Below are 23143 nucleotides of genomic sequence, written 5' to 3'. Positions count from 1 at the left end.
ATAATGAACATACATATGTATGAATACGTGTAAAAATGACAAGTTAATATGGATGGAAGTGAAATTATATAAATTAATTAGTTTCTTGCTAAAAAGTTGGAATTTGCTTTTTAATACTTAATTAATAACTTAATCACGATACTATAAAATCAATGAGACAATAGTGGTGTGAATTTGGGCCTGTTACATTGAGGGTCCAGGGTTTAATACTACGGCAAGACACACCTCTGTTCTTATAAATTCTGTAAAAAAACATTTTCAATTAAAAGAATAGTCTATGAATCCACGCACGATAATCGTGGTGGTCTACACCTCAAGACATTTTCATTGATGATGATGACATCATCATTATGTGACCTTTCAGCCACGTGAACCCAGAGGAAAGGTATGTACTACTTCAAACATTTTCCTGTTACCATAGATCGAATCTTAAAGTGACGCATAGAGCGCGCGAATAATGAAATTATGTGAAGATGGGGAGGTGGGGGTGAAATGCGCCGTCCTTATTTCGTTTTTTTTTTTGTTTGCGGATCGTTATTTATCGGGAGATCTCCGATTAACATCAAAGGTACGAAGGAAGACGTTAAAATTAAATAGGGTCTGGTAATGAGATCGCTTTATCGACTCCGGTTTCTGAACGACTCTAAAAGAACAGTCAGTGTGTAGGTAGGTACGTTGACTTTGAAAAATTAAATTGAAATGATTCGGGTTTTGATAAAGTATGGAAGCTTTGTATTTTGGATTCTTTACAATCGTCTACGTATTTTTTTGTTCTATATAGTAACACAGGAATTTTTTAATTGCATACTAGGTAGTTTTAAATAGGAATAATTACGATAACAAACTACCACACATGTAGTTGACCCGCTTTTAAACGATATATACAGCCTGTGAACACAATAAAACATTCAAATTACAAATTTGTTTTGGATTGCAAGTGTTATGGGTACTTGATTGAAAACATCTAAGAACGCTTTAATCATACTATGCAATGAAAATAACTATGGTCACCCATCTATCAGCCTGCTGCGTCAAAAATAACTTAATATTTCGATTTTTTTTTATAACGTAAGAGTAGTAGACGAGCATGCAGTCCACTTGATGGTAAGTGGCTACTGCCGCCCATGGACATCTGTAATCAACCCCAGATAAGATAAGATATTCCTACCTGAGGTCGGCCACAGATGTGCCGCTACCCCTGAAGACTAAGCTGGAACGCCTCGGAAAAGGCTGTCGCCCTTACCACACCCTTCAAACCGGAACACAGCAGCTCCTAACACTGCTGTTATTAGGTAGAAAGAGGTGTCGGTGGTGCCGCCGGAGTCGAACCACAAAGGGTTCTACCACTTTCAAAACGATTACCATTTGCATAATTAATGAGTCTCACTACAACCTTACCAAAATAATCTAGCAAAAGACAGACAAAAGTTTATTATTTCCCAGTAATATATCTGCAGATACCGGATCATAGAGGCTGCGGGCAGCGTGCCAGCCCCGTATCGGAGGTGCTCGCGCGAAAATCGCATATTTGTAACGGCTTATCTCTGTATTATCATACTAAATGCGAATTTGTAACATAACTAAGAATTGCGAAACTCCTTATGCTACCTGTTACGATTTCGTTGTAAAAATAGGTTTTCCGAAATTGGATCGAAATTGCTTAGTGGGGTTCGGTGTAGGGTTGCCAGATATCTTAATTTAGTCAGACAACTAATGTGTACGGTGTAACGTTAAATTTTAAAGGTGGTATAACTCTTTTTGATTCGTTTGTGACTTCGGAAACGTCACCGTCACACCTATTTCTGACAGATAGCACCGAAAAGACCTTACATAGGACTTCAACCTATCTAGGATTAATGACAAATGACTGGGTTATTTATGATTAACTGCCAATTCGTTTGCAATTTCACAAAGTAGATCGACCAAGTTCGAGTCGGACTCGTGCACCGAGAGTTCTGTACAACGACCAAATAATAAGTTGATAATAGAACCAATCACCAATAACGTGAAATACATACTAAACTTTCAAGTTTTGATTTTTTTCACTTTAGACCCGATATTTTGATATTTGAAAAAGTTCTCGAGAAAAAATGGTTCTCCGGATTTACGGACGGTCGGACAACAAAGTAATTCTATAAGGGTTCTTTTTTGCCTTTTGAGGTACAGAACCCTAGAAATTGATCAGTATTAATTATGTCTAAGAACTTCCAAGCCGCCTATATTTCAGCTCCATGTACCAGGGCAGCATAAACCAGCGAGCATTATCTCCAGGTATCAAGCGCTGGCCGCCCGCCAGCCACTCCGTTATCGGCGACCGGCCACTTGCACAAATATTATGGCTTATCCCGCTCGAGCTGGCTTTAATATTATTGGTATTACATAAAACACTTACAAAGGAATTGTCACACTATATTAAAAGTTTTGATTATTACAATCAACCAGAAAGAATTGTGCTTATAAACTGGATGTAGTGTTACCATGTATAGCAGTCAGACAATTGCAAACAGTGCAAAAATAAGATCATAACATTCTAAGCAATTGTATGGACGTATTTATATATTTAGTATCGCAACCGCGGATAGCTGTGATAGCAGATGTGAAGCAGTGATAGCCTAGTGGTTAAGAAACTCGACCTCTCGATCGAGGGGTCTGAGGTTCAAATCCCAGGCACGCACCTCTGAATTTTCAAAGTTATGTGCGTATTAGAAATTAATTATCACTTGCTAAACGGTGAAGGAAAACATTGTGAGGAAACCTGCATACCTGAGAGATTTATAAAAAAAAATCTCAAAGTTATGTGAAGTCTACCAATACGCACTTGGCCAGCGCGGTGGACTATGGCCTAATCCTTCTCATTATGAGAGGAGACCCGTGCAGCAGTGGAACAGTAATGGGTTGTTGATGAACCGCGGTTACATAGGCAAAATAATGTATAGAAATATATGATTTCTGACGCAACAACATTTGTGATAAATGGGATATTATGTGAGTCCTATGTATCTGAAGTAGCGAATGGACAAACAGTCTCAATGATATTAAGTGACTACGACTTTACGATTTATAATTCTTAACAAATATTACTTTTAACAATTGACAACTTAACATCTGCCCGGTTTCCTATTTCTTTAGACATAAATGTGACGGTTCCTTTCAAAACGATAATGTGTGGAAATAGGTTCTAATAGTAACTAACACACTACTTGCACTAACCCCTTATGTCTACGATCCTATTTGAAGTCGGTTCGTTATCCATGTACAATCATTTTTGTTAGATATCTGGCTGGTTGGTAAGTGTAACGATTCCTTTCAAATCCTAATGTTCGGGATTATATACCAATAGTAACACACTACCTACAGTATTTTAGTCATTAGCACTATCTTTGCACGTTATACAGTTGCCCCACATAGAGATTCGGTGTCAAACGGTGTGGCGTTGCCCCGGGCGGTCCCCGCTTCAACAAAATACCAATTTCCGAAGTATAAAAGGCTTTGGCCACACACGATAGTATAAGATTCGTGAAAGTGAATACTAAAGTGCATTTTGGCTTTATTCGCTGATAACCTGGATTTTGTCTAGGGTTATGTATAGAAATTGTAAATATTCTGTTGAGTAATAAGTGGAATATCTGAAGTACCAGATATGAGTAGCAGTAGTAAATAGGATCTGCAATCGATTTCAAAGAAATCATAAAATGATCACAGTTACGTTTTCTTTTGAGAAATAAATCGAAATATTTTACGACTGCGACGGGGTGGTTACCATGCCTACTGTTTTGAACGCAAAGTTGTGGGTTCTATCCCCGGCCAACCAGACATCGTATTATGAATTTAAATTTCTATTATAGGTCTATTGTGGTCACTTTTAATAAACAAAACAGCAGCATTAAGCATTTGTAGAACTCAGACGGCATATAGAGTGGTGTCATGTGCCATGTCTATGATCTTCGACCATTTTACTGTAAGACAATTTTTCCGTAGTACAATAGTATCAATCTAACCGAGCCCATCGCACTTTTACTAAGATAATGAACAGCAATCCAATAATTCTTCATAATTTCTCACGGGCATCTCAGGAAGGTGGAACGACGAATGTTTTATGAGATCAGCCGGCCCCCCGATCCGGCCGATACGACCGAACCCGGCCCGCTAACTGACTCGCTAACTTTTCATTTCATTTTCCAAACTTTTAATCTCAAAGTGCCCGTGAAAGAAAAATGGAGGCGTTAAGGAAATCGCCAGCGCCACCTATTATCAACTCCTGCAACTCGCATAATTTTGCTACCAACTCACTTCTGAGATCTCGAATTGGAGCTCAAAATAACCTTTGTCTTGAGGAAGACAGAGTCGGTAATACGACAGCTCAATAAGGTCGCTTATGACGAAATTGTGGGATAAGAAATTGTTACAGAAGAGTCATAAAAAGTAAGATATTAATGTATCGCGGGAGGCATTAGACGGTTGCCGGATCGATTTCTATGCATAAAAAATGCTAATGGCCCTGAGGAGAGTACGTAGTGCTTTTGCACTTGATTTATGGCCGGAGTTGGACCAACTATTCGCCTCGATGTCGTCCAAGGTGTTTTGTGGACAGGTGTGAGGCCGAAGGAGGCGGTAATGACGGTTCTCGGCTATGAGGTTAGACGGAAGTTTAGTATTTTGAATTGTAGAACAGGTTATTTAGATTTTCTTGTTACTTATATAAATGGAATACAGGTCCACAAAATATATGTTACAGATTTCTACATACCTATAAGGTAAATAATTAGTATAATATAATGGGTAATTAATATATTAGCATGATGTTTCGAGTACGATATAATTAATGATGGCTGTTTGAACTGAATTTCCTAGTTCACTAAGTTTAATGCTTTTTGTTCATTCGTAATCATAATTCGTCGAATCAAATTGCACACGGTGAGCTCATCGACTCAAGTACTGCTCTTAATCTGCAAACATAAGTATATTATTTACGTAATGACAGTTGAGTGTAAGCTGGCACTGAATTTCGTATGTTCGGATGGCATAAACGAGATTCGTTGAATTGCAGCTCAATTGTAAATTTAACCTCAAATCAGTCTTTTCATAGAGATTTTAATACAGGCTGAATTATTTTACATACTGAATGAGTAGTTATGTTGTTAAGTGTACAAATTGAACAATGTTGAAGTTGATTCTCACTTTATTAAACTGACCAATATTTATTGACTTGCCAAACATACCAATAACACATGATGAACACGAAGAGAACAACCTCTCTTCTTTGGGAAGTCGATTAAAAACAAAAAAGAAACACCGACTGCTTAAATACATGACATACGTCACTCCTATAATTTGGACTAATCCAACGACATGGCATAAGTTAAAATCTGTGTTTTTTTATAATATAGGAGTAGCAGACGAGCTAGCAGTCCACCTGATGGTAAGTGGCTACTGCCGCCCATGGACATATGTAATCAGCCCCAAATAGGATTAGATATTCCTACCTGAGGTCGGCCACAGATGCGCCGCTACCCCTGAGGACTAAGCTGGAAAGTCTCGGAAAAGTATCTAGTATGTGTATTCATTTGGGCTATAGGATATGCCACAGAATGAGGTACATAGGTACATAACTGCCCTGTAGTTCCGGGACTAGAATAGGGTAACTCCTGCCTGTCGTAAGAGGCGACTAAAAGGGGACTTCCGGGGTTGCGGGCGGCAAGAGTGGGAGCTCTAGCCGTCCAGTAAGCGATCCCGGGAAGGACGGCGGTATTTGTGGTCGCATAGCGCCGTGTACACCAAATGGTGCGGGAGGAGCGAAAACTGCACCCCCAGGGCAGAGCCCGATCGGGGCATCGCGCTTGGAGGACTCCTTTTGCGTTCCGTCGGAGATCCCGGAGTTCTCCAACAAGCGTTGAGGACGGCCACCGGGGAGGTTTTAGTGCGGTACATATACCCACATAACCCGGCGTCGCTCCCACGTTGTCGGGTACCTTTTGAAGGTTTCCCCCTCGTTAAGAAAAAAAAAGGTACATAACTGCATACATAAATACACTCGAAACATTACCTTCCACAGTCGCACAAAATCACCTTAAAATTTACAAACGAAAATATCCGATGCCATTACACGATTGGAAGAATTTTCTGGCAATTCATTTTATAAGCGAACCGGGCGATATTTCAGAAGTGTAATAAAAACGCGATTTATATTCGCTAATAAGCAATTCGGACGCTCAATGGCCCGGTTTGAGAATAGGTATCGGTTTTATAATAAGTTTAATTAGCTTGCTATCATTTCAGACAGTTTTTATTAGAGTTATAGACGACTGAAAGAAGATAGTCTTACTATTTGCACCACCAATTAAAATCAAAATTATGTGCATTAGATTAGAAATTATATGTGTATTAGAGATTATTTGTGTATTAGAAATTAATTATCACTTGCTATAACGTGTAAGAAAAACATTGAGATTAGACAGACCTACACACTTGAGAGTTGTATATAGTTTTCAAAGGTGTGTGAAGTCTATTCACTCTTGGCCAGCGCGGTAGCCTATTGCCCTAACCCCTCTCATTCTGAAAGGGGAATTCCGTGCCCAGCATTGGGACAGAAATAAATTGACGACGAGTCTTACTTCAGTGGGAATAATGATTAATTAAAAAAAAATAGCTTCATCAACATTCAAAATCTGAACATACAGCTTATACTATATATTCTATAAAATATCATTATAATTTAATATAACTATTATCAACATAATTACCTAATTTATTTTATTAGATTCTATACAATGTGCGTACAAAAATGTACTAACTCTAAACCTACGTTACGACATATAACGCCATCTATCGGCGAGTAGCTGGAACTTTGTTTATGAACTCTTGGTGAGATGAAATGGTATGGACCTTTTTATAAGACATTGTAAATGTTATTTAAAAGTGTAGTACTTTGCAGTTTACTTTCTCAATTTAAAACTTATTAGCTATTAAACTTATTTATAGGAGTATTTATTGTAAATCGTATGATATTGCCATGATTTATTCACGATAGTGGCTAAAAGAGTTTTTTTTTATGTTATACTTACAAAAGGGAAGGAAAATTAAAAGGAAAACAAGTATCAGTCCACTTGATGGTAAATATCTACTACCACCTATGCATATCTGAAATAACCCCAGGTAAGATTAGTTTCTTACCCGACATCGGTCACAGATGTGTTAGTACCCCTGAGGAGTAGATTTAAAAGCCTCCAATAAATACTTCTTAACACACCCTTCAAATCAGAATACATTTGCGCTTAACAGTGCTGTTGTTAGGCAGAAAAAGAAATGACGGTTGTGCCTCCAGTACCGAACTTAAAAAAGAATTTTGTCACCTTCAAAACTACTTATCATTATCACTTTATACGTATGTAGTGACGGATATTATTTACGAGACGCCACAAAATGTAGCAAAAAACACGTAGATCCGTACCATGTTTTACGAAGCAATTTACATTCAGCTCGCGCATAAAATATATATCCAAACAATTATTTGAACGCAATACATGAATCCGGGGTAATCTTCAACGGTTCTACGGTCACGTAAACAAAACGGTGGAAAAAAATATCTGTCCCTGGCACCGATCGCGATACACGGACAGACGCGCCCGGAATATTTTAATTTTTATATTATTTTATTAAATATGGTAAATAACAACCCCGGTCGGCGGAAGGGTGGTTTAATTGTACGGCTCACACGTACGTACGTGCATCGCGAATTTTAATATCTAACCCCCGATTTTGGGGGTAATTTTTATTACACTTGCGGTTTTTATATGTTTTGTTTTGGGTGTATATAGGTGTGTTTTTAAACGGTAAAAAGAAACGACCTGAGACAAAATGCGGGAAATTGACAAAAAATTGAAAAGTGTGTGCAATCTATAAGTCTTATGGCGTGGTGGTCTTATATCCATTCTCATTATAAAAGGAAACTGATATCAGGCAATGGGACAATAATCTTAAGTGTATTACAAATTTTTATAAGCGGCAAAGCAGTCATAGGCTATTCCAGTTAGATTTTTTTCCTCTCGATTCAAAGCATCTGGGGCTTGTATCCTGAACACTCACTACTGATCTTTAAAGTTATTTATTAGAAAATAGAAATACGAGTAGCTTACTTTAACGTTGAATCCTAAAAGTCTACACACAAACTGGGAGATCTTTAAACAAAAGCTTTCAAAGGTATGTAAAATCTACATAATTCGATCGCGGTGGACTGTTTCCTAAACCTTCTTATTATGAGAGAATGACCCCTGGACAGCAGAGTGCAGTAATGGGTTGCTAATTATGATACCATATCAAGTACATTCTAAATAACAATATCCAACTAAAGTTACCGATGTAAATTAACCAGCCAGTAAGTATCAGTTGCAAGCATCGAGCAATACGAGCCGGGCCGGGTCGGTGTAATGCGGTGGAAACGTCGGCGCTATCTGCGTTTGATTCCGCAACTTTACGCCGTTCGCACTCCACTGGAGGTTTAGTGGAGTGGAGGGTCAATCAGCATGGTTTGACCTTTGGATTTAATACCTTATTTGTAATATTATACTAATAGTTACGTTAGTTGTAGTTAATAGTACCGTTTAGGGGTAATTTACATCTACCGAAATAGAGAGTCAGCCCGCGTCAGTCATCACCCTTACAGACAAAATAAAAATTTTCAAGCAATGTTTTAACGTATTAATATTTTCCGTAACAGGAAGGCACAGAAAATCCGGCCTGTGAAGATATTGTATAGCAAAGTATTATTTTGTCTGACACGGCCTGTGTCTGACACGTTTAATGTCAGTATATTTAAATGTTGCGATAAGCGTAGTATAACAATTATTGTTAGTAATTATTTAAGACTATTCTGTGCCACACTGATGAGAGTAAAGTTTGGCTCATCTATGCTATGTTTTTTGAAATCTCATCTTCATATAAATCGTCGGTTGTATTTGTATGTTCCTCATATTTCCCTGACCACCTACTTCAAACGTAAATACGCGTGATATTGATTACGTCCAATCCTTTTTAATATATAGTTGATCATTTTCGGATTGCTATATGCTTTACTATATACGTAATTGATTATTTCGATCTCAACGATTTTTCTGATCTTAACGATGCAACTAGCGTCTCAGAAAGCCATCTCAGCCCATCCACGCTAGAGCGCTCCCGTCTTAGCTCGGCGATCGGGCAACTTTTTCAATTTCCCGAAGCAGAGGAGCCGACCGCCATCAAACGGTAAATGATTATAAGTATGACGTAAGAGCAAACGCCGAGGAAGCGATGTAATGAGAAATGAGGAGAAAAAAAACAGGCCAGGAAGCGTGGCGAGATCCCCGGCCGCCGTTTTTGTACTTTTTATTGATTAAAAAAGTTTCTTAATCATATTTCCGCGGAACGCCCGACGGGATAGTTGGCTCCTATCGGCGTTATGGAATTGTGAATGCGATTTTTAAACGCGTTTTGTGCATTGTTTTAAACTCGAGAGCGGTTCAGTTGATTTGTTGGCAATGGGCATTGAACACTTGGCGCTGCTCATCATAACTTATGCCTTACCTCATACGGGTCTCTCAAAGTGAATTGAAAGAAATATTTGCGGATTTATAGACTTGGCACACCTTACATTTTTTTTTATCTTCAGAGCACCCCAATATTAAAATTGACTTACGAAATTTTCTTAACTATGAAAAAAAGTAATCATTTGTAACGTTTGACCGGTTGATGTTTTTAAATACATGATTTCTATGCTATGTTTAATTGCGAGTCGCTTTCATATAACATAAGAATTAAGAACACATCACACATCACACATTATAAACACCAACTATATTGATGGTTTACAAGATCGAATGATTATGTAAATTGGTGTGTAGAACACGTACAATATTTTGGAAATATAAGATTCTTTTAGCGTCTATATACAGACACACAGGAAACACAACGTTTCAAAGTCCTGTTTCTTTTAACATATATTCGAATTTTGAATTTAACATATATTTGAAGGTGGTAGAACTCTTTGTGGTTCGACTCCAGCGGCACCACCGCCACACCTATTTCTGCCTTATACCAGCAGTGTTAGGCGCTGCTGTGTTCCGGTTTGATGGGTGTGGTAAGGGAGACAGACTTTTCCGAGGCGTTCCAATTCAGTCCTCAGGGGTAGCGGCGCATCTGTGGCCGACCTCAGGTAGGAATATCTAAATCTATCTGGGATTGATTACAGATGTTCATGGGCGGCAGTACTTACCACCAGGTGGACTGCATGCTCATCTGCTACTCCCATTTTATGAAAAAAAAAAGCAATATTACGGGATAATTAAATTATTCTAGCGCGTATAGGTACACAGGAAACACAACGTCTCAAAGTTCTGTTTCTTAACATATATTTATTTTTCCAGAAACTCCACCTGCTCTCGCCACCAGCGTTTCCAGTGGAGAGAATGATGGGCAGCGAGTGCGGCAGCCGGCTGTGCCTGTGGGGGTCGAGGGGCGTCACCATCGCCGAGCTGCCCCAGCGCTGGGGTAGAGGTGGGCTCTTCGACTCCGGCAGTCAGACTGTGCTATGCAAGTAAGTTATGATTTGATTGTTTTTAGAAAAATGAAAATTAACGACGCTAAGTGGCCTTGGGTACCCGTGACTATAGTAATCGCTATTTATAATTTGTTTTTTGTGTATAAGAAAATGAAAAAGTTATGCCCAGACTTTAAATTATCATGGATCATGCTACCCATGACTATAGTAATGGCCAAGAGCAATTTTTGGACTAGTCGTAGATGACGAAATCCAAAAGTGCCTATAGTGAATAGCATATCGGTCAAAAAGTTTTTAAATAGATTTTTGTAAAAATGCTTGATACAATCTTCTGGTAAACAACCAATTAGAAATAAACGTGGTCATTGTTTTGAAGAAAATATTATTTATTTTGCTTTCTTTTACATGATATAACCAATGAACACCCGACGTCTAATTTAGCATTGTATACCTGCTTACTGTAGGTACACCAATACCCCAGATCTTCACAATAAACTGTCTACTGTATCCCAAGACATATTTAATTAATACTTTTGTGCTAGTTTCCAATGTCCCTATAAACTCATTCGCTCCATATAATATCCGAAAGTTTAACCACATTAAAACCACCGTCATCCACCGAACAGCACATTAAAGGACACATCATATTTTTTAATCTCCCGAACTCCCGAACAGAAATCCCGTCTCCAGACGTTGCGAACTTCGAGCGAAACATCTTAGCATAATTAGCCCGAAAGGGGGTGTTTATCGCTAATATTAGTTGTAAGGATTAATACTAACGGGCGGGGCTGTAGTGCGCCTTTTAACTGCTATTATCATAAGTCTGCACGTGCTCACGTTTTAGTGCCGGCGATTTTTTGTCGTGTCGTGTCGGTGATGGGTCGTGTCGTTACGGAAGTATTAAAGAGGGGATTAAAAAATACTTAAGCAGCTAACTTACTTTAAAATTATATACAAATTGTTTACTAACGTGTAAATTTGTCTATGTGTCCTTATATCGATATATATGTCTTTTTTGGGCATATAATAACGCCCATTTTGCGTGACACAAAAAATTTTAAATCAAATTATATTTCTGTTTGTCTGTCTGTATATGTTTTTTTTTTGGGAAAAGCTGGACCCATTTTGATGGAAGTCAATAAATAGTATTTTTTTACAGAGTGACATAAGTTACTTTTTTACTTAAAGTATATTCAATTCCAATATAACGGTCACACGTCTATTCACAAAAGCAAAGACAAAACGGTAATTTAACAATAAAATGAATGAAATTAAAAATCATTTAAAATGATTCAAGGCATGCATTCAAGGTAAAAAATAAATTCAAATCGTGTCGTACCCGTCCCGTGTCCACCATTTACACAGCTTGATATAATGTTTATCGTTATTATTAGTCATACGGATCAAATGCAAATTTCCTTTAGCTAGTTTCGCTTTAGGGCCAATTATAAATTTCGTACATGGCCGTTTAAATTTTATGCCCTCTTAAAGAAATTTAGATGGCATTACATTAAATGTAATGCACGTGAGTTGGTTACGATTTTAGTGCATGTTTAAACATTTATGAGTTGACTCGTAAGTTATACTTTAGTATGTGAGAATTGAGTGTATTGGGATTAGTGGGTTCTTGTATGTAGTAGAAACACTACCACTTTTCACTCATAAGTGTCGAGCACTTCAGGATCTGGTTTAAAAGGTGTGGTAACGTAGAGATGATGCAAATTAGATCCGTTCTAGATCCTACGTACGATTTACCTCAAACGAACAAAAATTTTATTTGAGACAGACCACGGAAGTCTTTAGTCGACAATCACCACTCACCTATGTATGTCGTTATGGGTTCGGATTATAAAAGTGTACAAGTAATAGACTATTTCTTATTTAAAATAATATGTACTCATATTGCAAACATGCAAGAAACATTATTCGTCCATCAATAGTGTAATATAATCCTATATTATATCACTAATCTAATCTGATCTGAAAATGTACACATTTAATGCCACAAAAACAGCCAAGAGTCAAGATAGCACAAAAAACAATTGAAAAGCTCCCAATCCGCAATCCATATTGGAACAACTCAATCCAAATGCACAAATCCAAAAACAACCCTCGAAGACGCCCCCGTCTGGGTGGAGGATACGGCCAAATCTTCGAATTAATTTTACTGCGGAAATATGCAAATTTGGAGATATAGCCGCCTAATAACATGTACAAAAGAGTGGTGACTGGAGCGCGCGGGGCAAAGACTGTGTAGTGATACAGTTGAAGGTTTTAATGCCTAAGTTCTGACTGACATTGTGAGGCTAGAATTTTTTTTTTAAATATCACGTTAGACTTTATTTTAAAATATCTCATTGATATATAGCATGCAAAATGCCGAAGTACCTAATATGATAAGATATTAGGAAATAATGCATAATGAGAGTTTTCCGCCAGAAGATTTATATTTTCTAAAAAACCACAACGTTAGGAAAAAACATTCACATAACTTCACATGCATGCCAAAAAAACACTATTTAGATTTTTACATATTCATGGTTTCATCCCGCTTTGAGTATCCGTAGATTTTAAAAAAACCTTATGTAGAGAATATTTTCCTTTTATAACGCATTCCAAGATTTGTCAGTTAGTGACTGACTAACAAATAAAAATATGAGATGAATTAAAAATTTACATCCATTCGTATGCTCCTAAATGTGTATGGTAGTCTACGTACTTGATTAAACATTGTAATGTGGATCATCAAAGGAATAGCCCTTCTGCGAGAGCATCCATGCAACCACTTCTCTGTGCCCTAATCGTTACCTCGGGCTAACACTGCCGCTTCGAAGAGCTTAATAGGTAAAGGAATTTACCGCGACAGGAGAAAACACACGAGGCTTTTGAGTCCGCCTGCTCGCTAAATTTCCGTACGTAATGACATCATAAGTGTTAATTTTCTATGAGACTTAGGCGTCCAGAGGTCTAGTGTAGATACAATACCGAAGGTTCGGATCAGTTTTAAAGCTCACCGTTAATTCGTCGTTGGGCACCTAGTCCATACGTCATCGAAGATTCGGATCAATTTCAAATTTGTTCGTTAATTTATCGTCATAAAATTAGACATATAACCCGATAAAAAGCTGAACTTTTTATGATCTTAACATGGTCAATCACTCTTAAATCCTGTCTTAAATTATTACCGCTGTAGCGATTGTTTCTTTCATGATTTAGTTTGTAGGTTTAGGCGAATTTGAAATGACGCGTTATAAATAAATCCAAACCGACAGTATGGCCCGCAGTGATAGCTTAGTGATTTGAAATGCAGCCTGTCAATATCCATCCCGCATACTTAAGAGATCATAAAAAAAATCATGAAAAAATTGAACCCTTCTCACTCTCAGAGGATCTCCCGTGAGTGAAACCGTCTTTGATGACTACGATTAACGACAAGTCCTGTATAAAAACAGTTGACACTTCCAAAAGCGGCAATCACTAATAATAATAATAGTAATTTAGCCTTTTTACTTCCTTAATAAAATTAAATTTTACAATTGATAATTTACATTGGTATGATTTTAATAATATGACATGCAATTCATGAATTAATATAATAAATTATATTATGAAAGAAAAAATAAAAAAATATTGTACATATTTCAATTAAAAAAAAATTGGCTACATTATTAATCATCATCATCAACCCATTACTGTCCCACTGCTGGGCACGGGTCTCCTCTCAGAATGAGAAGGATTAGGCCATAGTCCACATTATTAATAGAAATTAATATTTAAAAAAATATGCATATCTTTATAATATTCATATTAATGTTTATATTTCTTCCTATTTATTTATTAAGGACCTCTCTGTATAAAACAGTTGACACTTCCAAAAGCGGCATTGACTATTTAACATTAAATATTCATAATCTGCCCCACTGCTACTAAACAAAAAATACAGATAACTTCACAAACGCAGAATATATCTAAAATATAAACGCGAATCTTATCGCAGAGCACGTAACGTAACAGAATAACGTATCAAATGAAACACATTAGCAAATGAAAGTCGACGTGTGGTAGCTTTGCAGGCACTCCGTTTTCTTTGATAACTCCTTATCGCCTTGTTTTGCTCGCTGTACGGATATACCGTCTAGACCCGATGCAATTTAAATAAGTAAGCCGTAATGTTTAATACCACATTTTGTTACATCTCCAATGCTTTTGACGTTAAGATTTCATATTTTTGCTATTTTTGCTACGGATGAAATGGGATATTTCATGTTGCATAGATTTTTTGAAACCATTAAACGACTTACTGAATCCTTGTAAATAGACAAAAACATAAAGGAACATGATAATATTGAGCCGTTTGAAGTCAAGTTGAAATTAATGATTTTTGGAGTCTAATCAGAAAAAACTACAAAATGATGCTCGTACTCGTACTTATAAAAATAAATTAAGATAATTAAAAATAAAAGATACATCGTAACAACTCTCTATAGTTTTCTAATTATAATTCATTAAATTGTCCAAATACTGACTGATCATGCTAACCCATTCGAAAAGGTATGCTCATTGGAACTCATTAGCATCTTGTAACTAAATTTTAAACAACTTACATATTTTACAAAAAACTGACATTTGAATTTTTTTCCATCCTAGAAATGGTCAAATTTTGTATCTTAAAAAGTTAAAAATTGCATACCTTTAGTATTAATAACAGGCGTAATTTATAGGAGTTTAAAATTTAATGCAACATTTGACCCATATATACTTAAACAGCAAGTGTAAAAACCTTGCAATAATAAAACGAAATCAAAACACCCAAGGTGGGAAGCTAATAGCCAATATCACAAACCGAAACGACCGGCTCAAGATCAATAGATAGCGTTACTTTCGCATCGTAATCCTTTGGCCGCCCGGAACGGCACCGAAACCGAATGATCCTGTAGGACTCAATTACTCGGTCACCCCGATTTACCCACGACCGATCCAATTTGTAAACGGGACACAATCGGAGAAAACTATCCGGGAAACCCTTAAGGGAAACTCTATCGTATGACAATGAAGTAAAGTTCGTATCGACTACACCCATGGCCCATCACCTTCGAAGTCGATATTGTCTAGTCATGCGAGTGATGACCACATCCAAACTAACGTAGGGCTACATTAGACCCTAATAGAGGGCGCTGCGGTGCAATCTCGGACGATCAACGGAAGGTACGTCGTATCGGCCGACCTGAACCCCAATTATAGGCCACAAACTATTTTATCTAACACCCGTGTGACAACACTAATCTTATTAGAATCTATTGGAATTGAAAACGTGGTCTGAAAGTGTGGAAGAGACTTTTTTGTTGTTAAGAGTAACTTTGATTATACATAATATACGAAGCGTCAAAAATAATTATTCGTCTATGGATAATAATTCTAAACCTGTGAATTCACAACTTTATGCAGGGGTAGAAAATTATCCCTGATTATATTAATTGGCACAAATTTCATTGGCTGAACCAAATAAATTTAAGATTAAAAATATTTGTCGATGACATTTTTAATTGCGAGTTTTATTGTTTTCACCCTTATAATACATATTTCTTGGCAGTTATTAAATACGAGTACTATTACATATGAGTACTAATACTACTATTAATAATAATATTTACTTTGTAATTATAATAAAGGTTGTATTATAGAATAAACCTAAATATACCTTTCTACCGTGAACCGTGCATTTTACTTCAATTCTTATCAATAAGCCATTGAAGAGGAAGCACACTCATCTTTATCCTGCAATATCTGCTAAATCAATTTCATTAATTAATTTGAATACTTGCAGAATTAGTTTTACTATTTTGCACATTATAATTATTATTACCTTACTCCCAATTACATTAATCTCTAATACCGTATTTATCAAAAAAATATTTATGAATTGGTCCTTCGAGCCGGTAGAAAAGTCTGTCTCCGCCTACTCTTAGCATCCCGATGAGGATTGATCCGGAGGCGTCGGGAGCGATCCGAGGCGCCTTAAACCAATTTGTGGCTAATCCGCGGCCGGATGTAGATGAATTGACTTGTGGGTGCCGCGTGCGGCTATCGGTTTGGATACAAACAAGGGAATACACATACACATGTACGTATGTATTTAGATACGTGTGCTTAATAGGTGCTTAGAGGATGTTGAGGAAAATGGGTTAGTTGCTGTCGATATAATGAATGCGGCTAACGAACATGCAATGTACTAGGTGTTAAATGAGTGCTGCCTAGAGACATGTGCTCATCTTCAGGCTGGATTGCAGTCTTGAGGTCGGTCACAGATACTTTAATACCTCTGAAGAGTAATTTGAGTATGAAAGGAAGTCAATTCCTTTTTATGTAATGAAAGAGGCCAATGAGTATGCAACCTGTTTGATGTAAAGACTGCCGCCCATGAACACTTGTTCATGTGTAATCATCTCCAAATATAATTGATTGAATAATCAATTGATGCCCTTTATTAATAATCAATCTATCCAATAGTTTGCCTACCGTTTAAAATTGACAAACGATATTTACCTATTCATTTTAGACATTGTCGATCGATCATTTCGATCTTTGTTTTAAACACCGGACGTAAGTTGCAATTTGTTGCTTTACCCTTCTTACAAATATACGCAGTGCCTAATAGGCGTCTTATTGAAGAGAAATAAGTGTAGCGGTAGTAGGTACTTCTTCTTACCTTCACCGTAAGGTTATTTAAACCTTCACCGATGTACGAGACATACAATGTCTATAACTTGAAACGCACAATGCACATAAAACAAACATTTCCCATGAAGATGTTCCTAACGATATGTAATCATCTTTACCCCTCCCTTACACCAAAAAGACTGTTTGCTCTACCGATGTCCAGTGGTCAAACAGCGCCTGAACAAACTTGTAATGTTTGCGTATTGCCCTCTTGGATACTTGCAGTGTCTATGAAATTAAGTCGTTTTATATATCCCTGAGAATCACCTTCGCAGATTTCATAGAATTATGGCGATTGCTACTTTGACTACATGAAGAAGTGACCTTACCTTACCCTACTGCCGGGTATGAGTCACAGACTCTATCTCCGTAAAACCGAGGATGGCTACTAATTAAGCTTACTCTGTCATTCTGATATAGGTAATACGGATTGGAAAAAATAACATCTTTGACATTTTAAACTCTTAGATATGCAGGTTTTCTTACAATGTTAATAATTAACGCATATGATAATACAGTTATACGCACATGACCTTTGAAATAAAAGACAAGTGGAGATCCCTAGAATTCGGAACTCTAGATATCCCGTGTAAAAGGTCGAACTTCGAACCACAAGAATAACTGCTTCCAAAACCGAATTACTTTTAATTTGAACAAAATTGTGATAAGAAAAGACTTGCTTCCACAATGAATTACTGTAAATTAAAAAATAAGTTACAAGAAATTACTTTGATATATATTTTAAATATATAACGTAATTATGGACGCGGCACACATCAAAAAGTGTAGTAATAGACCGATAGACAAACACTCAGTTTGTTTAGGCAACGTTTGACCGCTGGACATCGGCTTAATGCAAATAGTCTTAGCGTAGGAACATCATATATTGGCTCTACACACGTTAACTCTCTCCCGATATCTTTGAAGCTAGGTACAGACAATGTAAATTTGTTTAGGATTAGAGTCGCTAGTAATAGGAAGTAGGTAGGCTTTAGTTTCGAGGGTGACGTGTCGTCTAAAAGGAAATCAATCTGTTCTTCTCTTTGTTACATATTCAGTCTCCAAGCAACGCAGTTTGTCGATTATTTTTATATTTACATATTGACAATCAACAAACTGCGTTGCCTAAATACTAAATATGTAACAAATCAAATAAAAATATTAAGGAATGTAAAATAATATTTTATTCCATTATTTTCATATTGACAATCAACAAACCGCGTTACCTTGAGACTAAATATGTAACACTCTTAATTAGTCAAATGTAGCACGTATATCATACTTCAGCCAGATATTTATGTCATCTCTTTGCAAACAGAGTAGATCAAAGAGTGAAAGGGTATCTTGTCGACTAATAGGAAATCAACCTGTTTTTCTGTTTATTAATCAAAAGTAACATCTACACATCATTCTTCAGCTGTCATGACACCATGTTTTTATAGAAAAAGTAGATCATATATTAAGAACTCACTGAGTGTTTTTCTTCCGCCTCAGGGCAAGTTCTCTTCGATAGTCTACCGCGTCTAAGTGCAAGTTGGTAGAGTTGGTAAGGGAGTGTACTTTTGATTGGTACATTACAGGCAAGTCTGAGGTATGTAAATTAAGAATATGATAATTTTAAATACGTTCCTAATTTAAATTTAAAAAACCATGCCCAGGTGCGGGTCATAAAAAGGTCGCAGTCACATTTGATCTTTGGTCTCAGGAACCTAAGATAAAAGCTGAATGCTATGCCACAAAAATCACTTTTTGTTTCTCATCAAAAATCACATTTTGGAAATAACTCTTTCATTCATATTATAGCCTGAGTTTTGACTTTGCGCTAAAAATATACCTTTTACTTAATCCTCTTAATTTTACCCTAATCATTTGTTATTGAAAAGAAAAGAAAAATCATCTACTTTAAATTCTGAATGAATATTCAAAAGAAAAGAAGGTTCCTTCCCACGCTCCTCAAGTATTCTAATCGTATCAACCGCAGTGATTTCCGACAGATCACACAAACACACAAAGGAATAAAAAGGGGAGGTCCCTTTTTATCCCTTCACCTTGGAGGGCTGGCCACTTTTCCGACGAAGAATGCGTAAACGATAAATGATAAAGAAATTGCAGATTTATTTGAAGTTTATTTCAATGGACTTTTTTAAATGAAAGTCGAAAAATTTAAGTTGTTTTAACTGAATTTGCAGTCCATCTGATGTTAAGTAATCGTTACCGCATATCAGTAGTGAATTACAAATAGACCAAGGCTGAATACCTTGTTTCATCAATAATCAATAGCATAGAATGAAGACCAAAATTCTATCAATATGATCATGTGTCTTTGAATAATTAAAATGCATATTCATGTAAACTTCACACTATTACTACTAAACAAAGATTTAAATGCAGAACTTTGTATATGTGTATGTATTGGTATGTGTTTCTTATTTAATAAATATAGTTCAAAAAACTAAAAAACACGCTTTTATGATAAAATCAACTAAAAAGTAGAAAATAAATTTCAATCCAGGAATCAATTAAGGAAAAAAGCGTGGGGTGCTCCATTTATCAGTTTTCGAAAAGCGCCAAAAGGACAATGGTACGCAATTATTAAAACCGTGTATTGTCATCGGTTTTTGATAATTCTTCAAAATTTTGAATGAAACTGAACGTTCAAAGTGGATAGAAATCGGTTTCAAAGATTCCGTTACGTAGTTACATACATACCTACATACATACAACCCAAGCTAATAAAAGCGTGTTAAAATAGACGGGCATTTAGCCTCGATCTCAACTGATGGTAAGTGATGATGATGCCTGATATGTAGCACGCTTACCTAAAATAAGCCTTTTTGCTTTTAGTTTGACGACTTCCCAGTTGTCGTCTTAATTGGGTTTTTTGTAGCTATTTTCTCTTATTTCATTCCACTCGCCAATCGTTCCGATGTAGTGGTGAAACGAGTCCTTTCAACTGGATTATTGCCAGTATCGATGGCAAATAGGGGTTGATTCTTGTGCGGCTTAAAGAGGGATCCACTGGTGCTTGTAAGAAGTACCTTTTATTGGATCCCGACTTTTGTAGATTTTATCAACGGGGTTGTACCTACTTTGAACGAATTAATTTAATTGTATACGTCTTTTGAAGAAATTTTCTTTGAATTAATGAAAGACACTCGAATGATGTATGTAGGTGTCCAATTGTTTGTTTGTTCTAGCGCTTGTGTTTTTCATTTTACTTCATTATGTTGGTGCCTCTCACAGATTTTTATTCATTATTCAAACAAATATCGCCCGCGTACTATCATTACGAACTACCGAGAGGAGCTTTAATTATTATTTATTAAAATAAACGAACGTACAGCAAATCCAGCCTTTATTAATTTCGTCCGCATTCACAAAACTCTCGCATTTAATTGCTGCATTAACGGGAAAATAAAATATATGTATGCAACTCAAAGTAAAACTTCGCCAATGAAATTTCACAGGTGGTTTCGTTTAGCAATTAACGATCCCGCAATCCTGCGGTTTCATTCCGAACAAACGTGTCCGCAGTAAACGAAAAACACCCGCGCACCGACCGAAAGGGAATGTGATGAAAAAGCCCGATGTCCACATACACTTGAGGAGTAGCAATGAAATTACAAGCGGCGGTCGCGGCCGGTGCGCGTAATATCATTCCATGCGAGTCTTGAAAACGAAATTAAATTTTGCATGAAATGAAACAAAATACAAAGAAAGTGGCCGAACAAAGGTAAACTGGCGCCCAACGCGGGCCCGCGGTTAGTTAGTCCTCCGAGCCGGACTTATTCGTATTCGTGTGTAATTCGTTTCTAATCATATTACCCTTTTGTTTTCCTGTTCTTTGTACGGTGGTTCTTTAACGGTGGGAAGATGGAATGTTATTAGCATCCACCATGTCGGATTATATTGGGTAATTCCGTGTTCATACTTTTTGTAACGAACGAAGGAATGCATTTTTCACTTTTATATGAATATTCCGCTTTTGAATATTCTTTTTCTCGACTGGCGAATTTTAATTTTACTTTGCTACTTATTTTAATATTACTTCATATTTCTACTGTGTGACTTCCTTGCGCTAACCATCCGCAACGTTGTATATTCAGTTTTAAATTATTCAATATGTTATCAAATATGTTAATGAGAGCTAGCCATATCTTCATTACGTACAATAATTCCCTACGAGAGCGTATCCGAATCCAAACTAATTAGCATCGGACGAAAGAGATTTGCATGTTTCATTTCGCCGTTAAGAATGCGAGAAGTACACGTATCGAGCGGGCGGGTGTGTCCATTATTAATCAGTCGACGTCGGTCGGTTAATTAGGTCCCTCTATAATGTACAAACGGTTTCGGAAACCCTCAGAACTCGCCCAGTTATTACATGTGAATTTTACTCGGCGCGATCTCGGCAATTTTCAGTTTTCGGCACTCGGGTTAATAATTCAACGGTCAGGCGTCGGCGTGCAAAAATGAAATCTCTAATGTGAATGGAACTTAGTGGTGCCGGACCTCGCCAGCCAAAATAATTAAAGCGTGGCATTAAAAATTCTTGCCAGCGAGCACTGGTGGGCCGGATATGTGATAATATTAATATGGGCTCCTACTCCGCTCGTTCGGACGTTCTTAGTCGGGATCCGATTCTGCTTATTACGATTACGTTACGTTAGGCAGCGTTGATGAATAATGCGATTGTGGTTGGCATTGTACGGTTTTGATTCGTTGTGTTTGTGTGTTGTTGTCTTTGGTCCGTCTGCAATAGTCTGAGGTACTGTTTATGATACTGCGTTCTTAGTCGATACCTGGATTTTCTTGTTAATGTGTTGAGCAATAAATATGTTTGCTTCATGTCATTTTGATGTAATTTCATTTAATCTCAAATTTTTATTTGTCCTTTAAGATATAATGAACAATTTTTACGTATAACTAGATTTTAGATTAGTCATTGACATCTGTATGAATATCGGGAATATAATCTACGACCATATTCTAGTTGAATATGTATTGTCACAAACTTAACTGTTTTAATTTTAAATTATATCGAATATTCATATTCCTGAGAGCAAAACAAAAGAGCTTTTAAAGATCTCACGATCCACAAACTAATGCATAGAACTAAATTGCTGAAAACCATTAAAATGGAACATTTGCATCTCACAAAGCGCACTTCTGCTAGCAGACTGCGGATCCAATAATGTCGGAATAGAAAATAATTCAAAGTGTAACGAAATATTTCCTCTTCGTAGAAAACGTGTATGTGTACAGCGTTGTACGTAACGTGAAACTGAAATAATAGGGCGGGTACTTTAACGTGGGAATGGTTCGTATGTATTGTAAATAAAATTATTGTTGAAATCGTTCTATGAAGAATATAGTCTGACTATGCTTCATTAGTCACCATTCAACATCGTCACAAGCATTATTTCTAAGAGGATGAACTATGTTTAAAGTAAGAAAAGTTGGAAAATAAATGATTTAAGACAAGACCAATACACAAACCTCTCAACAAAAATCTAAATTCGTCTGAAAGATTTCTCACTGGCTTAAGGATCGAATCAGAGCCATATCAGTATATATCAGTAGTGTCAGATCGGTATGCTGGTCATAAAAAACTCTATAGCTCCTGCAAACACAAAATCTACTAATCGGACTCCTGTTGCTACCTCCTAATAAAAATCATAATTATTAGAAATTGTTCAACATAATGTAACACATAATAAAAAATAATCAATATGAAACACAAACTACCTGGTACACTAGGTGCGCGAGTTCGTTAGAGGGTCGTCCGGGGGTGAAGCTTATCCAATATTTATTTTATTAAGATATAATGAACAATTTTTACGTATAACTAGATTTTAGATTAGTCATTGACATCTGTATGAATATCGGGAATAT

The 23143-nt window shown here is 36.7% G+C and overlaps 1 protein-coding gene across 1 annotated transcript in view; it reads left to right on the top strand.

Moving 5' to 3' along the window:
* Window positions 1-23143, top strand: part of mbo (Nuclear pore complex protein Nup88) — a 129872-nt gene that overhangs the window by 69333 nt on the left and 37396 nt on the right. The window contains exon 2 of the mRNA XM_073078573.1: window positions 10398-10567. Coding sequence (XP_072934674.1) covers window positions 10398-10567 — 170 coding nt within the window. The remainder of the gene's footprint in view (window positions 1-10397; window positions 10568-23143) is intronic.

Source organism: Epargyreus clarus, unplaced genomic scaffold, assembly GCF_041222505.1.
Source record: "Epargyreus clarus isolate Ecla_fem2 unplaced genomic scaffold, WU_Ecla_fem_2.2 ptg000012l, whole genome shotgun sequence".
Classification (NCBI taxonomy): Eukaryota; Metazoa; Arthropoda; class Insecta; order Lepidoptera; family Hesperiidae; genus Epargyreus; species Epargyreus clarus.
Note: the sequence above shows the minus strand (reverse complement) of the source record. Positions and strands in the feature narration are given on the sequence as shown.